Source organism: Onychostruthus taczanowskii, unplaced genomic scaffold (genome assembly GCF_017590055.1).
Source record: "Onychostruthus taczanowskii isolate IOZ18803 unplaced genomic scaffold, ASM1759005v1 scaffold16, whole genome shotgun sequence".
Classification (NCBI taxonomy): Eukaryota; Metazoa; Chordata; class Aves; order Passeriformes; family Passeridae; genus Onychostruthus; species Onychostruthus taczanowskii.
In genome coordinates, this window is record NW_024498795.1 from 14,173,115 (window position 1) to 14,195,055 (window position 21,941).

The window sequence follows — 21,941 nt, forward strand, 5'->3', positions numbered from 1 at the left end:
GGATAGAGGAAGGAGCAGAGGGCAGGAAATGTATTGTGGTGTCTAAACCCCAGGATGGATGCTGAATCTTTCATCAGTAAAATTATTAGCAAATACCGTCTAGTCTACTGACTAGAATATCCCAAGACTGTTGCTTACTGATTTTACTGATTTTAGAAATTTCTTGTCATAATGAATTCTCCACATAATGAAGAAATACAGCAACAGGTGCACTTTTACTTGGGGTTGTTTGTTTTCAGATTTATTTTTTGAGTAGGAAGGACCAAAAGACATAGCATTTTTATTACCCTTGATAATTCCCACAAATACCAACATGCAGCTTTATAGCTTCTGATTAGTTTTAACTTTTTACACAGTTGTGGGAAGTACAGGCATTAGCTATTATGATGTCTGCTAGGCAGAGACAGTATTTGATAGTCTGTAAGCATATTCAGTAAATTAAAAGTATGAAGATCTTTTTAAAAAAGGGAGCAAGGCAGAATCAAAATTACACAAATATAACCTTGTCACCTCAAGAAACAAGATACCACTCTGATTTAGAGATAAGAGTCTGAGGGGAAAATAAAAGCTTTGGAAGATAATGGTACAGGAGGAAATTTAATTTCACTCAATAGAGACCAAGAAATAACACTGAGCATTGATTGTTGTGAACATCAACTATATAGGTTTTGTTTCACCCCTGCTTTTTCTGGAGAAAACAACCACTTTAGGTAGTAAAAGTGCTCTAGAAAATCCCTGTTTGAACAGTTTCAGAATTCAAGTTTCACTTACTTAGAGGAAACAGGTAATTTGAAGATGTTGCAGATTATACTTCAAGACCAAACTTCATGCTTCCAGTCAAAAGGGAGAAACTTACATTTCCTTAAACACTTAGGATACTTATTTGCATCCTTACTATTTTACTACTCAATAGTACTTTTAGATGATAAGTAAGCTCTTCATATGTCCTTGGCAAAGATCCTCAGTACTGTTAAGTGATTAAGAATGATGAAACATATTTGATAATGCAACATTTCTTATAATCTCTAAAGTCATTATTTGTTAGTTCATTTACGAACTAGCCAGGACAGACAGACAAGAACCACCACTCCACAAAAATAAAGAACAGCCATTTTAAAATTCATTTAAAAGTTGAGGACTATTAATCACTTCAGTTTGTAAGACTGTTCCATATAGGGCCTTTGTGAAGCAAATAAGGACCTGGGATCTGTTTAAGCAAATGTGCTGCACACATATTTAAAAAGTGCACATTCATAATCTAAAGAGATACTACAAGTCCGGCATAAAGCGCTGAAGCAATGATCAGATTTGGGCAATCCCACGTAGTGCTCAGCCTCAGCCAAGCCTTGGGAGAGGTGGGGCACCCCCTCTCCCGAAATTATAGCAGGGAGGTATGCAAATCTCTCCCACCTGTGAGAACAAGGCAGGCGGCATTCCTCCTCCAGGGCTCCATGAACACTAACACTTCCAGCTCACATTTCAGCTCAGGTGCTTGTAACTCACTGCCCCACTAGTCAGCCAACAAACTGTGGAAAGGTGAGAAGATCCAAAATGGTACCAAGAAGGTGGAGTTTCCACTTCAGTATCTTGGGCAAAGTGAGGATTTGAAAACGCCGCCCAGACACAGATGCCTCTGTACCCTGCAGTGATTTCAGTAAGATGCTGAAACTTCCTGCTATTAAATACTAGTTTTTCCTGTTAAATAGCACAGCAGACATGTCTCACCTAACTGGCAGGCATCTCTACAAGCCAGTTTTAAACTTCCTGCTTAAAACTTCCCTTCTGGCTGTCTCTCCTGCCCACTTCTAAGCAGAATTTGTATCACTGGCATGCAATAGATACCTAGACAGAGGAATTGTGATGAGACAGCTCAGCTACCTTTTTTTTTCTTTTTCTTTTTTTAACCAAGGCACGAAAGCTAGGGTGGAATACAAAGGAAAATGTAATGAAAAAACCCCAACAACCTCTCTGAAAGGTTTCTAATGGAGTAAATATATAAATCTCCATTAAGCTCAGCTGCCCATTCCTTGCTGAAAACCTACTCAGGTTAACGGTGGATCCACCTTCTCCAACACCAGTTTTTGGTATTCTGATACTGGTTAAGTTATTTTGAAGGTGGGGCTCACTGTGGGTTTGAAAGAGTGACAGGATTTTGCTTTATCTATATCATGTTCCCAGTCAAAGTCGGACCTGGAGTGCTTGCTGAAAAATTAGAAGCTTTGGAGAAACAAACAGAAGAGACTAGAACTAAGGTTACCATTATTTATAACTTCCTTAAATTTGAGGATTTTTACTCTTATTAAAAAACGATCCTACTTAATTACTCCAATCATTTTGTTTATATTTAACAGTGACAGTTGACAAAGACTGGCAGAGAACTTCATGAAATGAAGTCCCATGTGACTTTAGTGCCTGACCTGCCATTAGAGAGAGCTCAGTTATTAATAGTCCTGACACTTTATATGTATTTTCCCCATATTCAGAAATTCAAATTACGTGTTCAAAGTGCAAGAGAGTAGTCTCACAATCACAATGGGCTGGACATGGCACAAGCAGTATTAAGCAAGGGCTAGGGATATATTAGCAGGGAAGGCAATCACTGTGGGAACAGGTACAGGAGCAGGAAAGGAGGATACAAGGTCTGGCAAAGCAGGATCTAACTGCTGACTACATTCCTCAAGGAATGTTGATGAAGGTCTTGCTCCCAAAGCCTGCTATTCTGCCATGTCTGAAACATCTAACCCACTGGCAAAGCATGGGGCTCTATCTCCCTCTCCTGTTACTACCGGGTAGACTGTAAACAATGTTGTCCTGCAATTAGTTATTCACAAACTTGAGAAGACAAGTGTGGATCTCCTGTGAAGTTCCTCAACCCTACAGATCATCTAGGTAATGTTTAATATAGTTGCATCACAAAAACTCTATTTAAGAGAGCAATAATATCTTCAAAGTTAATATCCTGTAGATGCAAATGCCAGAAGTAAGCCAAGTCTGTAACTTTCTTTTTTTTTCTCCTGGACTTGAATTTATTTAATTTGAATCCTATGAAATTTGAATCATAGGCTGAAATATGGAGGCCTCCATAATCAATGGAGGGAGAAAGGCACCTCCAAAACACAATTTTATCCTAAAGACTCATCTCCTTCCATTGAAAAGAGATTATTCCAGACAACCAGACCAGTCATGCAAATTTTAGCTGGCTAAGATTGCACGCTAAGATGAGTCTCATCCCCTATACACAGATGATGTGATTAAGTTTTGATTTACATGACCTAATTATATGCTACTGTTTCCAGAAAAATATCTGGCTCATTCAATGTCCAGAACAGACTTTAAAAAAATTAAATAAGATAGCGTAGTTAAATTTTGCTTTACATTGCACCAGAACTAAGTGAGTTGGTACCATTTATCCTCTTTGCTTTAATCTCTATACCTCTGTTCCCACATGTGCAATGCTGAATATACCTAATGTTACTAAGAAAGTTAAGGAGATAAAAATCTAAAATGGATCTGAAGTACAACAGTACAAGCATTATGAAAAAGCTCTTGAAGGAATTAATACTCTGTGGTCAGTACAAGACAAATAAAGGGCAAATAAAGCCTGGGGCTCCATGCATGACTAAGGGTAATAAAGAAACACTGAGTATGCACTGCTGGAGACACAGGGATCTTTAGACAAACTAACAATTCCACGAACCTCAGCAATAATGAAATCTGATTTCCTATGGATTTAGGTCTTGAAGTGAATTAAATTTGATATCTGTGATGCAAGCTCCAGCTGGAGTATCTGGTCGAAGTATTTTTCAGTCTCTCTGTGTAGTGGTCTCTAATATTCTATGAACTAATGCTGGAGACTTTCCTTCTTCAGAGTACTCTGCCTCTCACCTTATTTTCAAGGAACTACTCAGGAACTTAATTATCTTTCAGTTTGATCTGTCAAATTTGTTTAAAACCAGCTAAGAAGTTCCAAAGGTACTTTAAGAGCAAAGGAATAGAAAACACAGCATAATCTCAACAATATTGTTGCCACAGGAAAGAAGTGTAAAGAAATGAAGGAAGGGCAAAATTGAGGACTGCTACTTCTGAATGTTCATCTCAAATGACATCCAGCTGTTAAACATTAAATGTTACTCTCAACAGCACAGGGCAAGGTCTTAAATGGATTTTCACTGCTCTCTACTCAGGCGATATATGTTTATTTAATATGATTAAAATAGTCTTAGTAGTCAATCACTCTTGGGAGGTAGACAGAATATCAGTTTTGGTTAATTTTATTACAGTTTTCAGAAAAACGGTGATAACTTCATTCTTCTTTTTGTTTTTTGTTGTGGTTTTTTTTTTTTTTTTTTTTTTTTTTTTTTAAATGTAGTTCTCTCCCAAACCTAGTTTAGAAAAATACCAACAATCACACCCAAAAGGTCACATACAAAGGCATGTAATATTTTTTTGAAAACCTACTTGAGAACACTACTGCTTGCTAGGCATGAAACCAAAGACCACAAAAGGGCAAATGCTAACTGCATTCTGGGTGATATTTTTTTGGTTTTGGTTGTTTTTAGAGGACTGACTCACAAATCCAAATAGTTCACTGGCAACCAGAAGCATTGTCAAAGAACAGCTGTCATCTATTAATGAACAGGTTTAGGCGTAGCTGAGATTCATAAGACTTGTGTATAAATAAAATACTGTTATTTGTCAACATGTCTAAGCAAACTCCTGGAATAATCTCTGTCATTAACATTTATTTTACTGCAGCCTTTCAAATACAATCAAATTGGTTATGATTGCCCTTCTCCAAACACTTGTCAGTCAGAGGAAGTTAAAACTCCTCTGCCTTCAGTTATTATTAACTGATTGGTTTGAAAATTGTGAGTTCTCAGAAATATGACATGACTCTTTAGCTGTTAGCAATGTAAGCAAAAAAAAAATCTCAAAAAAACATCTGATGCTTTTAATGAGACTGCCCATGTAAATTACAGCTGCAGGACAAGACCCAGCATAGAATGGCTGAGACGAAAAGTATCTGAAAGGTCAAGCAGCACTTTAGTTATCCAGATCACTGGGATACAGAAGTGTTCTCTCTTCCTTAAGCCCACTACAAGACAAACTGCAAAAAGAGATGGGAAACCACAGTTTACAAAATAGAGACAATACACTGAAACACTTGAGCTTTTTTGTTTTGCACTGTTTAAATGTCTTTAATATGAAACTTTTTAATAAGTTTTTCCCCCAACCCACCAGTGAACCACAACCTGTTCTAATTTTTGAAAGAATCAAGAAGTTTAGTACTTCTGTATGAGCTCTATAACTCTGGACATCAATCTTCCCCATCTACAGGACTGCTTTGTGTAAATGAAGTTACCAAGGACATGTCCACAGTAGATGGCAAGCAAGAATGTACATAAAAAGTCCTAGATTTCCTCAGATTAATACAGTCTACTGCAATACATCTGAGAACGGTCTACTGCCTGCCAGCCTACCCTGCTTATTTATCTTATCTCTGAGTAAGCTTCATGCACTTCTCAAAAGCGTGGCCATAATAGACTGTCCCAGGGAGTTCCTTTCTTCTGTGGGACTGGGAAAGCAATGATGTGCTTCCACTGAAAGCATCTCATAAGTCTGGGACAGATGCTTTCAGTGGAAAGTGCAGAGTGGTGCATTGCAGAGGACAGGGAAGCCTGATATGCCCAGGCATAGGTGCCTTGGGCCAAAACACTATGCAAAGCTGTATCTCCTTTTTACAATCAGCAAATACGTATTTCTCCACTACCAAATGGATGTATGACTGAAATTATCTCAGACTGGCATCTATCATGTCATTTTTCACAGCTACTAGTCACACTTCCTACTGCATTTTCCATTCTCCAAAATTTCATCAGTTAGAGGAAGTTAAAATTCAAGTAGTACATTCAGATTTCACAGTTTTGTGAACAGGCAAATTATTTTGTTGAACCTGAAAACCATGATGAAACTGTATGGTAGATTTTTTTTCCCAGCAGACTCTTTATCAGGCCAGCGGTAAAACCAATCGGGCTAAAGGGGTTCTTGTTTAAATCAACAAATGCATTTTACTAAAAATGGCGAATTATACACCAAAGTAATGGTACATGATGCCTCATCAGGATTCCAAATATTTCTAGCTAAGGTAAAATGTTACTACAGACATATATGACAAATTCTCATGGGCACATTTTCCAAACACACATACATGCAGAGCATACAACTGTTCAAAGCAGTTCTAATTAAAACCAAGCAGTAGTGTAACATGTTCAACGTGGTTTGAATTTTTTTTGCCATGTCCACACCACAAACCCCATGAATTTTCATGAAGGTGAGTTGGAATACTGAAATTTCACTTACCATAAAGTAAGTGCAGGCAATCTTAATGTGAAAAATACCCAAACATAATTTCTGCATGTTCAGAGAATTTTCTTAGATATCATCCAAACACTCTGCAGAAATGCTCACTTCACACATATTTGTCTTTGCAGCAGTTATGATCATAGCTATTGTTTTGTAGTTTTCATGTTTCATACTGACAATATATTCTCTATTTACAGTAGACAATGCCTTTTTCACTTAAACAAAATCAGTTATTTTATTTGAGACTTTTTTCCAACAAGCTCAGTAACTCAAGGGCCTGCCATTATCCTCCTGTTCTAAACAGTATTTGACTGTTCAGTTGCTGAGCTTCACTTTCATGTCAAAGTAACCAAAAGATTTTTTTGCCTTTTCTTTTTCCTCTCCCAAAACTGCCAACTACAACTTGTGTTACTATGTACTATGACAGGACCCCAATTTAGAAGCAGTCCAGCCCTGAGCTGTTATCCTGACCATCCCTTATGGCTACTTAATCAAAACACTGCTACTTGTGACTTTGTCAGTAATTTTGCTCATTTATCTTTATTATTACTTGAAGAGTATTTGGAGTGGAAGGTTAGTTTTGTATAACTAATATTGGTGATGAATGGCAGTGATAATACATTGCGTGAAGAACATCTATTAAAGTCTAAAATAATATTCTGTTGCCTAAAAATAAATTGCAATGAAAAACATTTTCAGAGCTAATGAACAATAATTCAGTCCTACAAAAGAATTGCAACTTTGAAGAGTAAGGACCTTTAAGCCAAGACATTGAAGTTAGAGAGATGCTGATTCTGACAGATACAATATTGATTCTACCACTAATTAACTCAAATCTTTAGGCCCTGGTAACTTCAAAAGCACTAGTGTAAATCAACCAACCAAACAGCTATGAACCTTGGATAAAACATTTGATTGCTGAACATAAAAGCTACACTGATTCCATCATCATGCAGAATCTTCACTGTGTGCACACTCTGCAGAAACCCAGAGGAAAAAGGAAACTTCCTGGCACAGAAGTGGAACTACTCGGGAGCTGTTAACTGCTCCCTTAAAGGAAAGTATGGGAAATAAAGCCACAAATACAGTCTTCCTGAATTTTCACTTTCTCTCTGAACTGTATTGTCTTGCCTCACCTGCTTGCCTCTTCTGCTTTTCTCTTCTCCCACAATTCTTCTCATCCATGTTCCTCCTCTGTATGCCTGCAGCTACAGGATCCCCCAAAATACTGACTCCATAATGCAAAACCAGCATCAGCTGTGCTTTGCTTAAGCTTTCTGTAGTTACAACCTTGTTTACCCAATCTGTCAAGAAAAATCTCCCATTTTCTTTCTCTTTGGAAAAGAAGCCTACCTTTTCCAGGATTTCCTTAGTCAAGACTGAGAATGCATGCTCAATGTTCACGTTTTCTTTAGCACTGGTCTCAAAAAATGGCATTCCGTATTCCCAAGCAAGCTGAAAAACAAATGTAGGAAATGGGATGAACATTCTTCAGGAAAAAATCGGTTCCTAATACTAGTAGCAAGCAATATGAAGGTTCGGACTGCTGACACACTATAAAAACACTCATTAAGTACATGACTGCTCAGTAAAGTACTCTATATTCATCCTCAGTTTATAAATTTCAGGTATCTTTTAAAACATTCTTCTTAAATTTGTGTGTTTTCAAAACAGCTTTTTAAACCAATCTTTACTGGCAAATAACAATAATAAAATCCAGTGGGTCTGTTCTCAGTGTTTTGATTTATTTGGAAAATGAACTGTCTCCTAAGCAATTACTTAGAGGGAACTAATGGAGTGCCTGCAGACAAAAATATGACAAGAACTGTTGGAAAAAAGTAGCAGGATGAAATATAAAAAAGAGATGTTCCTTTATGCTAGACAGAGAGAAGCACAGAGATAACAGGCAAGCAAAGAAAATATATGCATGTAAAATGATACAGTAAAAGGCAAAGAGAGAAAATACTTAGACGGGCAGCATAGACTTTACATTGGTTGGTTTTCTTTAATTTACTCCTGTTGTCTTATTTCCACTGTATTTCCATTACAGACAGCTTTGAGTTATGTTGGCATGAATTAAAAAAACCCCAACGCAATACAATAATCAGACTTCAGAGTTTTAGTCAAAATATAATAAATATTACACTAAAGGTAAAAAAACAAAAACAAAGTAAGCAAAATGGTTTCCTTTCCAAAATGCTACAAGAAATTGTAGTTCTGAAAATAAAGATGAGATCTAACTGATTCATTAGCCAGAGACCACTTCATAACTTCATAAGGGATTCTGAAACTCAGTGGACTGCTGTGAACTGGTTTTGGTACTGCAGTAACTTGTTACAGAAAGTTAAGATCATTCAACTATTGCCAGTACAAAACAATGATGCACAAAGGTTCATAAAGAAAAACCAATAAAAGAATACTGGGCTAATAAAGTAGAGAGAACTACTGTCTTGTTGATTATAAAGTACACAGAAGCTACTATTAAATGCCCTTTTCCTTCCTTGTACAATGTAACATGTTCCTAGAAGTTACCTATATACAAACTTTGATGAACACAAACCAACCCTTTTAATGATGGAATTGCAGAAATATTTTTGAAAGACAACCCCACTTGAAACAAGGCTACTGCCCACGCAATATTGGGTCAGCAGTGGCTTTGCTTACAGAAGTCTTGAAATCCACTAGTGATGGAGATTCTGTAGCCTTTATGGGACCCTCTCCCATGGCTACATAAATGACCTAGTGCAACTGGTCCTCCTCAACTCCAACCTGAACCTCCAAAGCCAGAATTTGTGTCTGCTACCCATCTGTTTATTGTCTGTCTCTACCGAGAAGTGTCTATTTCTGTCATTCCTTTAGTGCCACTTCAGTTGCTGTGGAGCAGTAACTGCTCCTTAGCCTGCTCTTTACCCAGCTCCCTCTCCTCATGGAATACCAGTACTAGATCCCATTCACCTTTATACCTGTCTGCTGGACCAGCTGCAGTTTCTCAACACCCTTCTTGAAATGGGAGAGCCAAAGCTGGACCCAATATTCCATGTGGCCTTGTCAGCACTAAGTTAGGAGGGTAATAATTTCCCCAGACCCACCATCCATTATCCTTCTAATGCAGCCCAACACCTTTAAAGCCATGAGGGAATACTGCTTATATTCAAGTTGGTGTTCATTGTAACTCATCAGTCTTTTGTGGCAGGGCAGTGACTCATGCCTTGGATTATTCCACTACAGGTGCAAATCTTTGCACTTCATGTACTTCACGATGTTTCCACTGGCCCATTTCCCAAGTTTATCAAGGTCCCACAGAATTTGTGTTGTCCCATGTGGTGTGCCAGTCACACCCCTAAATTTCATGTCGTATGCAAATCTCCTTCTATCATCAGCCAAATCACCAATGAAGTTGCCAAACAATGTGACTGAGGCAAGGCTGACTGCCTATACTTCCCTGAATCTTCTTCCTTGGCTTTTTTGAAAGACACATCATGGCATCAAAAGGGAGGATTTCTTCCAACCACCATGATTTTTCAGAGTTGATTGACAGTGGCTCAAATCACAATGATCAGCTCTTTCAGCACAACTGGGAGAACTTCATCATGTCTATGGACACATCCAATTTTCCTAAACAATTTCTAATCCAAAGCTTTCCCACTGCTGGCTGACTTGCTCCTTCCCAAACCAAGCAGGGAGCTGCAGAGGCCTGGGAGCAAGCTCTATTTGTGAAAACCAAAGAAAAGAAAAATCAAATAAAATAAAATAAAAAAAAGTTGAGTACTTGAGCCTTCTCTGTGTCATGTTACTACACTGCCCACTACATCTATCAATGCACCCCCATTTTCTCTGTATGTGCATAATATTGGTCATAGGAGATTAATGTATGTATTTTTTAACTTTACCCTGCATACTGCTAAACTCTCTGGCAAGCAAGTCCTCCAAAAACGTAGCTCAGTGAAAAAAAACCCCACTGGTCCAGTGGTAAAGCAGTTGAAAGTATGAACATGTATTTGGCTACCCACTCTCCAAAAGACAATAGAAAAGCATATTCAAATAACTACTACTTTTTTTTTTTTCCCTTTGGGAGCATCTTGAATAGATCCATAAATAAAATACCTAAATACATTTACAAACCTGTGGGAATTATGCTACTGAGAAATGACATTTTATAATATCCTTGATAACATTTTGGAGAACTTGTATGAAATAAGCTTGTATCTTACCAACAACAATAAAATAAGTAATGCTAATACTATTTCCTAGCAAAGTGCTGGTATGATTTCTTAGTGCTGAATCAGAGAGATACGTCTGAAATATTCCAAAACTGTGCAGAGTTCTATTACGTGTCAAAAATCAGCTTTGAAACTATAAATCAGCTTCAGCTATGAAGACAGCAAAAGCAAAAAAAAAAAAAAAAAAAAAAAGGAAGAAGATTTTAGTTTTTTCTGTTAGAAAGATTTGATAGAAGAAAACCAGCCACATTCTACCAATTCATATAACCTTCAGCATTTTTATCTTTGAATTAAAAAGATAATCATATTGGGAGGTGAACAGAGGACCCAAGAAGGTTGAGTTAGAACTTTTAGCTAAGTGAATAAGAAACAATTAATACAAGAAAATTATACTTCATAGTGTTAAAATTAAGTATCTCAATTTCTGAGTGATCACAATTACATAAGTTTGTACAAAATGAATTATTACATGATTTTGTACAAAAAGAAAGAACAAAAAAATCTCTCAGCATTAAACTGAAATGTAACCATGCACAACAACCACTCAGTTATAACAGGTTTTTACAGAAATGCCAATATAGATGGTGAGATTCCCAGGGAACTTGGAGTTGTTCTGTGCAAGACACTGAACAGAACAACACTTAAAGCTCATTCTATCAGGGTAATATGAAATATGTAACTACAAATTATTATTTGTCAAAGTTAGAATCAAACTGTTTTCCCCTCTTAATTAGGATACTTTCTTCTTTAGAGTGAGAGGACAATAACTGTCTCTCTCTCTATTTGCTAACATAATCTTTCTCCAGCACATTCAGTCAGATCCTTTAGCACTTGTAAATCATATTAAAAGAAGAAATAGTATAACAGAAGAGTTGCCTTGACTCAAAACAGATGAAATCTAGAAAGCAGACTCACGGGGGAGGAGATAATGATTTCTTTCTGAAAAAAATACTACATTAAGAGGAATTTTGGTTGCATGGTTAAGAACCCAGAAGTCAGAAAATGTCACGGTTAATACCCTAAGCAAAACCCTACTACTGCCCTCTGGTGCACACACATCCAGTGACTCTAGGTTTCTGACAGTGCATCCTTTGTGTGAGACTACATGTATTTTTCAGCAACCTCATTTCTTGTACTCAGATATGGTACATTAACACCAAAAGCATCTTGCATGTGAACTATGAACTCTCAGGAATGTAATGCTGTCCAAAAGGTGATGTTATTTTTTAAAAGCTTCCTGATCTGGGATTATATAATTGGCAAGAAGCTATCAGTGTGTTTTTCTTTAAACATGAGGCATCCTGCTTGACTCACCATGCCTGAAAGCATAACAGGAAGGCTAATTCCAAGTTCCAGGGAACAGATGCATAAGTTTGCAGTAGCAAAATTTACTGGCATATAGGACACTCTGTCCTGCAATATTTAATTATTATCCCAATTTCTTCTGTCATAGCATGGCTTCCAAATTTCCTCACTGGCTCTCAGTGAGAGACTTTTGCCATTCCCTTCAGAACAGCACTCCCCACTTAGTAAGTTCTTCTGCCACCCAAGATCAGCAGCTAGAAACTCTACTGCAGCAGAGTCAACTATACATCACATACACAGTTTTGGGGAGCTGGATGTTCAGTATTTGTCCAGTCTTATCTAAGGCTATTCAAGAGACAATGCACATCACTTTGCACAAGCTGCCAGAATAGTTCTCTATAGTCAGACTGTAGCAAAAATATCACTGATGGGTGGTATCAGAAAAATTATGCAGAATGTATTTCATTTTAATATTCTACAATACAACAGTACTCTGAAAATGCAGACTATATAAGATTTCTGTTTTAGCACCTAAAACTTTTAAAGTACATTTTAACCTTTAAAAGAAAAATCGGTATTCTGAAGAGATCAGCAAGGGATTACTTAATGTCTTTCTAGCACTCCAGAACTTCACAACTGTTCTTCGAGAGCCAAGTCCTAACAGGATTTTTGGAATTGAGGAGCTTTGTACCATTTTCAGTTTAACAGCTCAATCACATTCTAAGAAACTCAGGAGGACCCAAAGAAAATACTAAAGATACCTTTTCTCCTTTCTGTTTTGGAACTACCCGTTCTGACTCCTTATCACACTTGTTGCCCAACAGTATTACGTCCACTTCATCACCTGCTTTCTAAAAGAGAACCAGCATTAATAAATGTCAAGTAAGAAAAAAGCAAACAACAAAAGCCCTTCACCTTCAGCTCACACTAACCTTCAGCACTCAATTTCCTTAAAAGTAAAGGCTAAATTCTCTCATGACCTTCATCTGTGCAAATATTTTCCACCAGTTACTGGGATTTGGAGGAAAACAGCAAAGATGCAAAGAGCAGAAAAAGCTACTTGGAAGTGCCACATGTAATTCCCAACCTCTTTCATAAGATATAAAGTATATGGTGCATGGGCACCATCTTCTGATGAATGCTCCAGCTTGAGGCTTTAAAGTGACTGGAAATGCCCTGAATTCACAGACACTGGCCTACTAAAATTAATAGATTCATGTATTAGCATATGACTCTGCTCTACATCCAGCACTCACAAGTTAAAAGGAAAGGAATTTGCTGCACCTGAAAGAGCACCTCTCTGTGCTTCACTTTTGCACCCAGACAGTAAAATTACTTTCAAAGTGTTCAAACTTAACATAAAAGCCTGATTATTCCAAGACACTAGGAAGAAGGCAATAGATTTTAATGAAGTAAAATTTAAAAACCTCATTGATTTCAAAAGGAAGAAAAATCTACCTTTTTGACCTTGTCTCCTTCTCTGTTCCTCTAATCCACTCGCCTGCATGATGACTGTGAACTGCACTTGGTTTTTTACATCAGTGTTATTTTAAGATAAGTCATTGTAACTATACGTGACTGGAATAATGACAAGGAAAGGGAATAATTCTGCAACAGCATGTGGAATTTGAAAACTGACATTCGTTGTGAAAACCATAATATTTAAAACTGCTTTTGGTGCTTAAATGGAAGATGCTGAGACTCTCAATCTACAAACAACTGAAGCTACTATAGTCTGATGCCATGGTTTTTATTCTGGAGGTACATGCTCCCATAGTTTTCCTGATGACTCAAAAAGCCTGGTCTCAGGTTGCAGATCTCTCTATAGGGACTTTGATGAAATCTCTGATCTCTGTCAAATGCTTAACTTTTGTAACTTTGCCATAAGACAAAGTCCATCACAACCATACAGAGAAAAACCTCTATTCATTAAAGGATGAGAGAACACTATTTTTAGTCTATTTCTACTTTCACAACAATTTTAAGACTTCATCAGTAGGCACAATTTAATATTAAGGAACACTATTTCTTTTTTCTTAATCCATTCTCCTCTTAGAGTCATCTAGACTTATTTCATACCCACAGTTAATTAAAATGAAGTAAACTTCATAAGAGTACAAAGTAGAGGCCTAAAATAATGAATTATTCTAACCTGTATTAATAGACCAAAATATTGGCTGTTTCAGAATGCATAGAAGCTTCACTCATTTAGATCAGTGGCTCTCTTACATAAAACCACATATATCAGTCCCAAAATAGGGTAAATAGACAATTAAATCTCATTATGTAATCAACCTTTAATTTGGAAGAATACTGAAGGTTGATGAAGGTTTTACAAGTGACATTTGACTTCACGGTGAAGTTGAAGTCTAGAGGGAAATACTTGCATACTGCATGCACAAACCAACTAAATTCATTCTGTAACTTAATTTCTGTATTAACAACACAAAATTTTGCAGTAGGAACGTTCTTTCTAAACAGCTTCAAACAATAACAACATTTAAATAAGGTTTGAGGTACTAGGCCTTTCAGCAAGTATTCAATAGTACTACCAATCACAAAGTATTTACTTCTGCAAATAATTACTATTTCTACATCAATATAATGTATTAATGTATTTTCACTTTGTCTGGATCATCCACCAAAGCACTTATAATTCTCCTTTTTAAAAGATGGTATCTTGCAGATTCATGCATTTAGAAAACTGAAGATTGTTAGTCAAAATTATTTCCATTTTAAATTCTGAAAACTGATGAGGTCTTAAAAAATTAAGTCAATATAACTAGGCCATAGTTTGACCATGCGCTCAGCTGGCATAAAAACTGCACGGGTACGCTGATTTCAACTGGTCAAAAAGATGGCTTTTCAGTGCTTCCAAAAGCTTGCTGTATATTTTCATGCTCTGTTATTTATAGCTCAGGAATAAGCTTTACAAAATCTATAGCTAAAAAGATGAAGGTTATTTTACAGTTAAAATCCTATTATGCAAGTCAGCACTGAGTAAGCTCATAGACTCAGGAAACATTTCCCCCCATACTATGGAAAAGTACTAATCAAAATCATAATTTCATCAAGGCAGAAATAATTTTTTCCAGATAAAATTTTACTCTGGTATCTCAAAAATGCCAATTTTTGGTTCACTATCTCAGTTTTTCTTTGCATTTTAACATTTCCAAGTTCACATTTTACTGAAGGTTAAAATGAATATAATCTGAACCTGGAGGATACCTACACTACTTTATTTTGAAAAGGAAAACATCATCATTGTATTTCTCTGAAAAAATGGAGCCAAAAGATTTACTGAGACAGACTATGTCTTTTCAAGTGTTTGGCACAGCTTGGAGTCGCCAGGTTTTGGCAGAAGGGTTTTTCTTCCACTGGGTTCTCAGGCAGCTGGATGTGGCAGCAGCAGGAGCCAGGCTGCTCTGAGCAGTGGCCACGGGAGGGAGCAGCAGCAGAGCCTCAAATTCAGCGGTGCCACATCCTGGACTCGGAACACTGGACACTCACATCACAGTACCAGTTTCTGTAGCCCACTACTGATAGGACCCACCCACCCATGCCCTTCACCCCCCTGCTTAATGTCCACCCAGCCAGGGAAATACACAGCCTACTATGAGGCTATTAACAGAAATCAAAAATGCAAAAGCAAAAATATCTTGCTCATCTCTTTTGTATGTAATTTATATGGGGCTTAGGTGGGGTTTTTTTCAAATGTTAGGTTTTTTTTTTTTTCCTACAGTTTTTATTTTCCAGAAGTGCTGTGAATTTACGTGAGTATGAAAAGTAACAGACACCTTTTCTATGAGAAAACTACATCGTGTCTGTACTTACAGACTATTGGAAAAAACTATCCCTTCACTTCTTAAATGGTGAACACAGACCCACCATGAATGATCCCAACCTTCCCTGCACCGAACTCCCCATAATGATTATGAGCTCACCCAGAGTCCTCATATAAAGCTATCTATCCAGGGGTACATCTTCCAGAACACCACCTTGTCTCCTCCCCACACCTCCTGGGTGTAGCTTGACATTGATTACTCATTAATTACAGTTTGAAAAGGCAACATAATTTTGTTTGTAGGTCCAAAGAGTGAAACTGAGAAACATTGCTGATAAATAAACTATGGGAATTCTTAAATAGTCTGTATTTGAGGCAGAAATGTAGCTTTTCACATTTGAAGAAGACGTACATGGGCAAACATCAAGATGAAGGCGGAGCTGGAGAAGGCCATAAAACTGGGAAACTTCTTATTACTCATTAGACAATGACACCAGAAACCTACCCTTTGTAGTACTGAAGAACAATTTGTTAGAAATAGATTGTCCTCAGAGTCTCTTTGAAAGCATCACATGGGCAGTGTTCATATTAGGATTGCCAAACATGTTGTCTTTCCACATATTTTTTTAAGTGCCACCTCAATTACAAATACCTGGTTTCCAGGACTTCAGTGGAAACAAATGAATGATCAAATTTATTTGTCTACTAGCAAATTTAGAATGCAGTAGATATAAACCAATTTATCCCAAAGCCAACCTAGACTACAGACAAACCAATTTAATAAATGACAAAAGCAAGAATTTTAAGTTCTAATCAGAGGCATAATGACAAACATATCTATGAACTGGGACAATTTGATCTTTTGACATCAAGTTTTCCCACCCAAGGAAGAAAAACTGAGAAGAGTTTCAAGTCAAACTAATTTGCACTTGTAAAGCAGTTTGCTGTGCTGCTTTTATTTAAGCATGATGCTGAAAGACAGTCTAGTCTCCCAAATGCACCAGAGGAACCAAACCAAAAAAGGGCACTATGCAGAAATGACAGCAACTCAACAATAGAGTTCATATCCCTCCTGGTTGAGGGATCACTTCTTCAGGCAGGACAAATACAAAGTTAATGTATTAAAAATCACTAAACTACCGTCACCAAGACTTGCTTAAGAAAAGAAAATTATCTTCTCCATGCAGAAAATTCTGTGATGGCAGACAATTTCCAGCACAGGGATAATTGTTAGCTGGTATTGCCACCTTGATGGCCACATCAGAAGACTAGCACAATTAAAACAAATTCAAGATATTTAGAAGTAAATTAAGACCTACCATCTATGTCAACCATTTCTGGAGACCCAAATGCCATGTGTGAATATTGGAGTGATTTAGTTGGCAAGGACTTCTGAAGTCAGCTGGTCTAGTCTTCCACTCAAAGACAGGTCAACTTCAAAACCAGGTCAGGCTGCTCAAGGCCTTGTTGAATGGAGTTTTAAGCGCCATCTTTAAGTGATCCTCTCTGGGTACCTATTTGAGCATTTGAACCACTCTGTTGTGAGGAACCTTTTGCCAGTGTTAGTTGGAATATAGTTCAAAACATGATGGAAAAAAACCAGTTTTCTGCAAAATGATTTGGTACACAGCTGCTTGTATTTATTTAATTTTCAAAAGCCAAGCAGCATCAGCCTTTCAGAACAGGTGCATACAGTAGCTAAAAGCCATGTCAACAAGAAGAACACTTTAATAAATTGGACATAATCTGCAATTCTACAAATAAAGAATGGTTTCAGGTTCTAAAGTTATCTTCCTGCAATTATCATGCTCCTAATGAATGCATTACAAATCCAATATGCCTATACTGGATTTTCCAGTAATGTCCTAAAATATTAATCTGTGCCTGAGTACATTTTTCTCACAAGCTTTTAAAAAGTTATGTTACTTAGTTTCCTCTAGTTCTGAACTCAAATTTTACAGCAATACAGACATGGAAGCATATTTGTGTCTTGTACTTCCTTGGACAATAATTCATTTTTAATAGTGAAGCTGCTGTATTCCACACTTAAACTAAATGAAATATAATGAGAACATTACTGGTAATCTGGTTGTAATTGCACTGACTGGCCAGTTTTTATAAAATCAATGGGAGTTTTTAAGAATACTAAATTGCTTGGATTGTTATTTTCAACTGTTGCAAAAATGGCTTAGCACACTGAACAGATTTTTAAAAAACTTCCTGTTTAAAATCTTTATGTGCAAAGAACCAAAAAATGAGAGCATAATGTAATAACTGGATTGCCTCCAAAATTCCTGTTTGACTGCTTCAGGTGCAAGCTTTTCACCTATTCGTCTGGTATTTAGTAAAGTCTGTATTCTCTCTGTTTCCCTTTGAAAAACTTATTTATTTTTTCTACGTTTATATATTTTAAATGGTGCTGTAGCAACAGTCACTTTGATTTTGGGCATTTGCAGGGAATTAAATACTGGTTTACATTCACAGACCAAAGCAAGTGCAAGGAATGTCACCGACCTCCAGGAAGTAATTAATTTTCATGAAATGCCCTGTCTTTTAACAGTTATTGCTTAAAAACATTTCTTTTGCAATGAATAGCCCCATATATTTTCACCAAGGCACTTCAGAAATTGATATCCCACTAGGACTAAATTAAATTTTTTATTACTATCTAGCTCTATTACAACTCTAATTGCTAGTTTTGAGATTGGTACAATCAATCATGCAATTTACATTCCTAGAAATTGTTGTAGATTGAGTATTTTTCCATTTTTTAAACTTTAAACTAACAGAAGTACCTTCAAGGGTTAAGATTAAACAGTATTAATACCTTGAGTACATTTACATGAAAGCTTTTCAAATGTCACAAACAGAGAGCAGGCTTGTGCAGGTGTCATTTCCTGATTGACTAAATCAGATCTAAACCTGCATGGTGGCCACAGGAGCTAGTCTCTTCCTACCCTCCACCCTAGCCATGCAGCCCTGATACCTTCTTGCTCTTTATGGCTGTGCACTGTAGCCCACTGAATCAATCGCCCTGTTGAGCTAATTGAAGATGACAGGACAATATGACCCTTTCGGAGCCAGTGTGAAGCCAGAACAATATTTTATGTTGAAATACAGAGAGAGAGATAGATAATAGACAGACAGACAGAAATGGATATATGCAGATAATCTACGTCTTCAGTTTCAGGTAACAGTAAAACTGCTATCATACTGTTTGCTGAGTTAAATCTTTGTTAACCATAAAACTGTACAACCAGTAACATATCTAGCTGTGACTTTTCTTTGGCCAACAGAAAAAAGGCACATGCTTTTCTTAGAAAAGTAAGAAAACAGATGTGTTAGTTTAAAGTTTGTGCAGACAAGCCGGTAAAAATATTGTGTCATTGAATCTCCTTTGTAACACCTTACTGAAGTTAGGCTCTGTTACCACTAAGACTTTTAAGATGGCTCTAAGGTCAAAAACAATGATTTACTAGGTTACCAGACTAATGTTTTAAAAAATGAGGTAATGTGCAGGTAATGATTTCCTAAGGGTGTAAGATATCCCACATATATATTATTGTATATACGATCATGTGTAATTCATTAATTCAGCTGTATACTGAAGCAGTGAAGAGAGAAAATAATGCATTTAATAGTTTTATTTCAAGCCCCTTTTGCCAAGATGAAAAGCCCCCTTTCCCATCCATCCCCACCAAATCACAAGAGTATTTAAAAACCTGCCTGAAACTTTACTTGATTTTGATCAATGGAGAGCACTACCTTGCTTGTATTCTTACACTAACTTCCACAAGCACACTAACTACAAACTGCTGTGCTGCTGCTGAGGGGAAATGTCACTGCTCCCTACAGCCTCCTCAGGAGGGAAAGTAGAGAGAACGATACTGATCTTTTTTTCCCAGGTATCAAGAGACAGGACACATGGGAATGGCTCAAAGTTGTGCCAGGGATATTCAGACTGGACATTGGGAAACACTTCTTTACTCAGCCAGTGGTCAAACAATGGAACAGGCTTTCCAGGGAGATGGTCAATTCCCCAAGCCAAATAAAGAGGCATCTGGAAATGCTCTTAACAACATCATTTAACTTTTGGTCAGTGCTTCAGTGGTCAGGCAGCTGGACTAGATGATCACTGAAGGTCCCTTACAGCTGAACTATTCTAGTCTAAAACTGCCTTGCCTCTATCTAATAGAGAACACATCAAGAGAGACCTACCAAAAAGACTTGGAATATAGGGTTAGAGTCAGCTCAATGATCTCCTGTCTATGGGCTTGCCCATGCCTCCATCCCTTCACATTGTTTCCAGACATCCTTCTTCTGGCCTTCCTTCTACTACCTGCTTACCTTACTGCAGCTCCAGTAAGTGTCAGACCTTTCTATGAGCCTCTCAAACTCACTAATAGAGCAGAAAAACCACTCAACTTCTTTTGCTGTGTTAGTTTTCTACCACATTAGGAAGTCAGGGTGAAGCACAGAGGGTTCAGACAAGCTCCAGTGGGAACACATACCCTGTCTGGCAGCCATGTGCTGTTGAATCACTTCCTATGTCACATGAAAGCACGTATTTCTGGCTGCAGCATCACGAGCAGCTGAGCTAACCAAACAGCCTCCCACCCCACTTCCTCCCTCTTGAAACCATCCTCCTCCAGGAATATGTAGCAAGGACAAAGAGGATATTTAATTCCTTTGATCTTGGGATGAGGTAACTACACTGAAGTAATGAAATTAGGAAAGGGAAATCACTGGCTGTGATATGGAATTTTGATATGGAATCTAATTAAAATCCCAGGATGAGCTCATGCAGACTGATCTATGCATAGCCACACCAGTGACAAGAGCACCGTAACGCAGCATGCACAAAGAGGGATTGCAAGCTATGTTTTAGAAGTACTTCAGAAAACATTCCTCCATCAACATCCTTGCCTAAATATAAACCATGTTCCAGTTTCAGCTGACAGTAATTCTACTATCATACTGTGTGCTGAGTTAAATTGAAGAAATTCTGGTTAGAAACATACAGGAACAAGAATACCTCTCATGCAGTCATTTAAAATGACACATTAATTACCTTCATTTAGTGATCAAATGCTGACAGATATATTTACCTCATATATGTCATTTATCCAGATTGTTATACTTTGAAAACTCTTCAGATTTGTGATGTCATATACGAGAACAAAGCCTTGTGCACCACGGAAATAGCTGGTACTAAGTGTATGGAACCGTTCCTGGCCAGCAGTATCCCTGAAGGAAATTGTAACAAATCACACACATACAAACAAACAAACAGACAAAAAAGAGATCATCAAACTGCAGAATCCTCAAGAAAGATTACTTTACTTTAAGGAGTATTGTCCAAATTTTAAATGATGTATTCTAACACAAAGGAACAAGAAAAAACACAGATGACAGAAAATCTGGGTGCCAGATATAGCAATAAAAGAAATACCCTGGAAATTTATTCTGAATAATACAGCCCTACTAGGGAAGCCAAGCCAGTGGCTGAAACCTGAGAATAAGGTCAAGCCCACCATTCCTTCTTTATATAAATAATTCAGGTGATAAAAAGATCACATGTCAGATAACATCCCCATATTTTGACAATCCCTTTGTAAACTGTGATAAAAACAACAACCTGGTTTAGATGGAAGACAGGTTTTGGGAAAAAGCTATAAAATATAAGGACACGGTGGTTCTTACACATAATGCCAAAACTTGAGAAAACAAATACAAATGGGATCCCTCAATCTGCTTCAGGAGATGCTGGCTACAAAGTACCATACCTCAAATGTTTCTACACTACTACACCAAGCAAGAGAAACAAATGAGACAAGCTCCAAGCTTGGTCCCAGTCCCAGAGACATGACATCACTGGCACGAGTGAAACCTGATGGGAAGTAAAATGAATAAGGAAGGTGCATGCCCTGGAAGCAAAGTCAGGTGACATGGAAAGACTATAGAGATTCTGTTTGCCACTGCTGGGAGAAAATCTGTGTGGTCAAAGCTACACTGGAGTTGAAGCTGACAGAAACATGGGAGATAATAAAAAGTTTTTTCAAATATATGAATGGCAAAAGGTAGTGTAGAAATAACATCAGCTCGTTATAGGATGAGGATGGTCACCTCACCTAGAGGGACAAGAAGAGGTGTTTAATGCATTCTTTGTCTTACAAGACAGATGACAGACCAAGGGGGTCTCAGCACCCTGAGCTGGAGGACCATGACTGTGTGAATGATGAACTCCCAGTCGACCTTGAAATTGTGTG

At 37.4% G+C, this 21,941-nt stretch overlaps 1 protein-coding gene across 5 annotated transcripts in view; it reads right to left on the reverse strand.

Annotated features, from left to right (window-relative positions):
• Window positions 1–21,941, reverse strand: part of LOC121333158 (ras-related protein Rab-10-like) — a 61,602-nt gene that overhangs the window by 31,961 nt on the left and 7,700 nt on the right. For 3 of the 5 annotated variants that reach the window (XM_041399261.1, XM_041399256.1, XM_041399257.1), the window contains 3 exons: window positions 20,781–20,919; window positions 12,650–12,739; window positions 7,717–7,818 (listed from right to left, as the gene is read on the reverse strand). In XM_041399261.1, coding sequence (XP_041255195.1) covers window positions 7,717–7,818; window positions 12,650–12,739; window positions 20,781–20,919 — 331 coding nt within the window. Of the gene's footprint in view, window positions 1–4,381; window positions 5,108–6,932; window positions 7,341–7,716; window positions 7,819–12,649; window positions 12,740–20,780; window positions 20,920–21,941 lie in introns of those variants that run through there. The other 2 variants (XM_041399260.1, XM_041399262.1) reach the window with 2 other exon arrangements.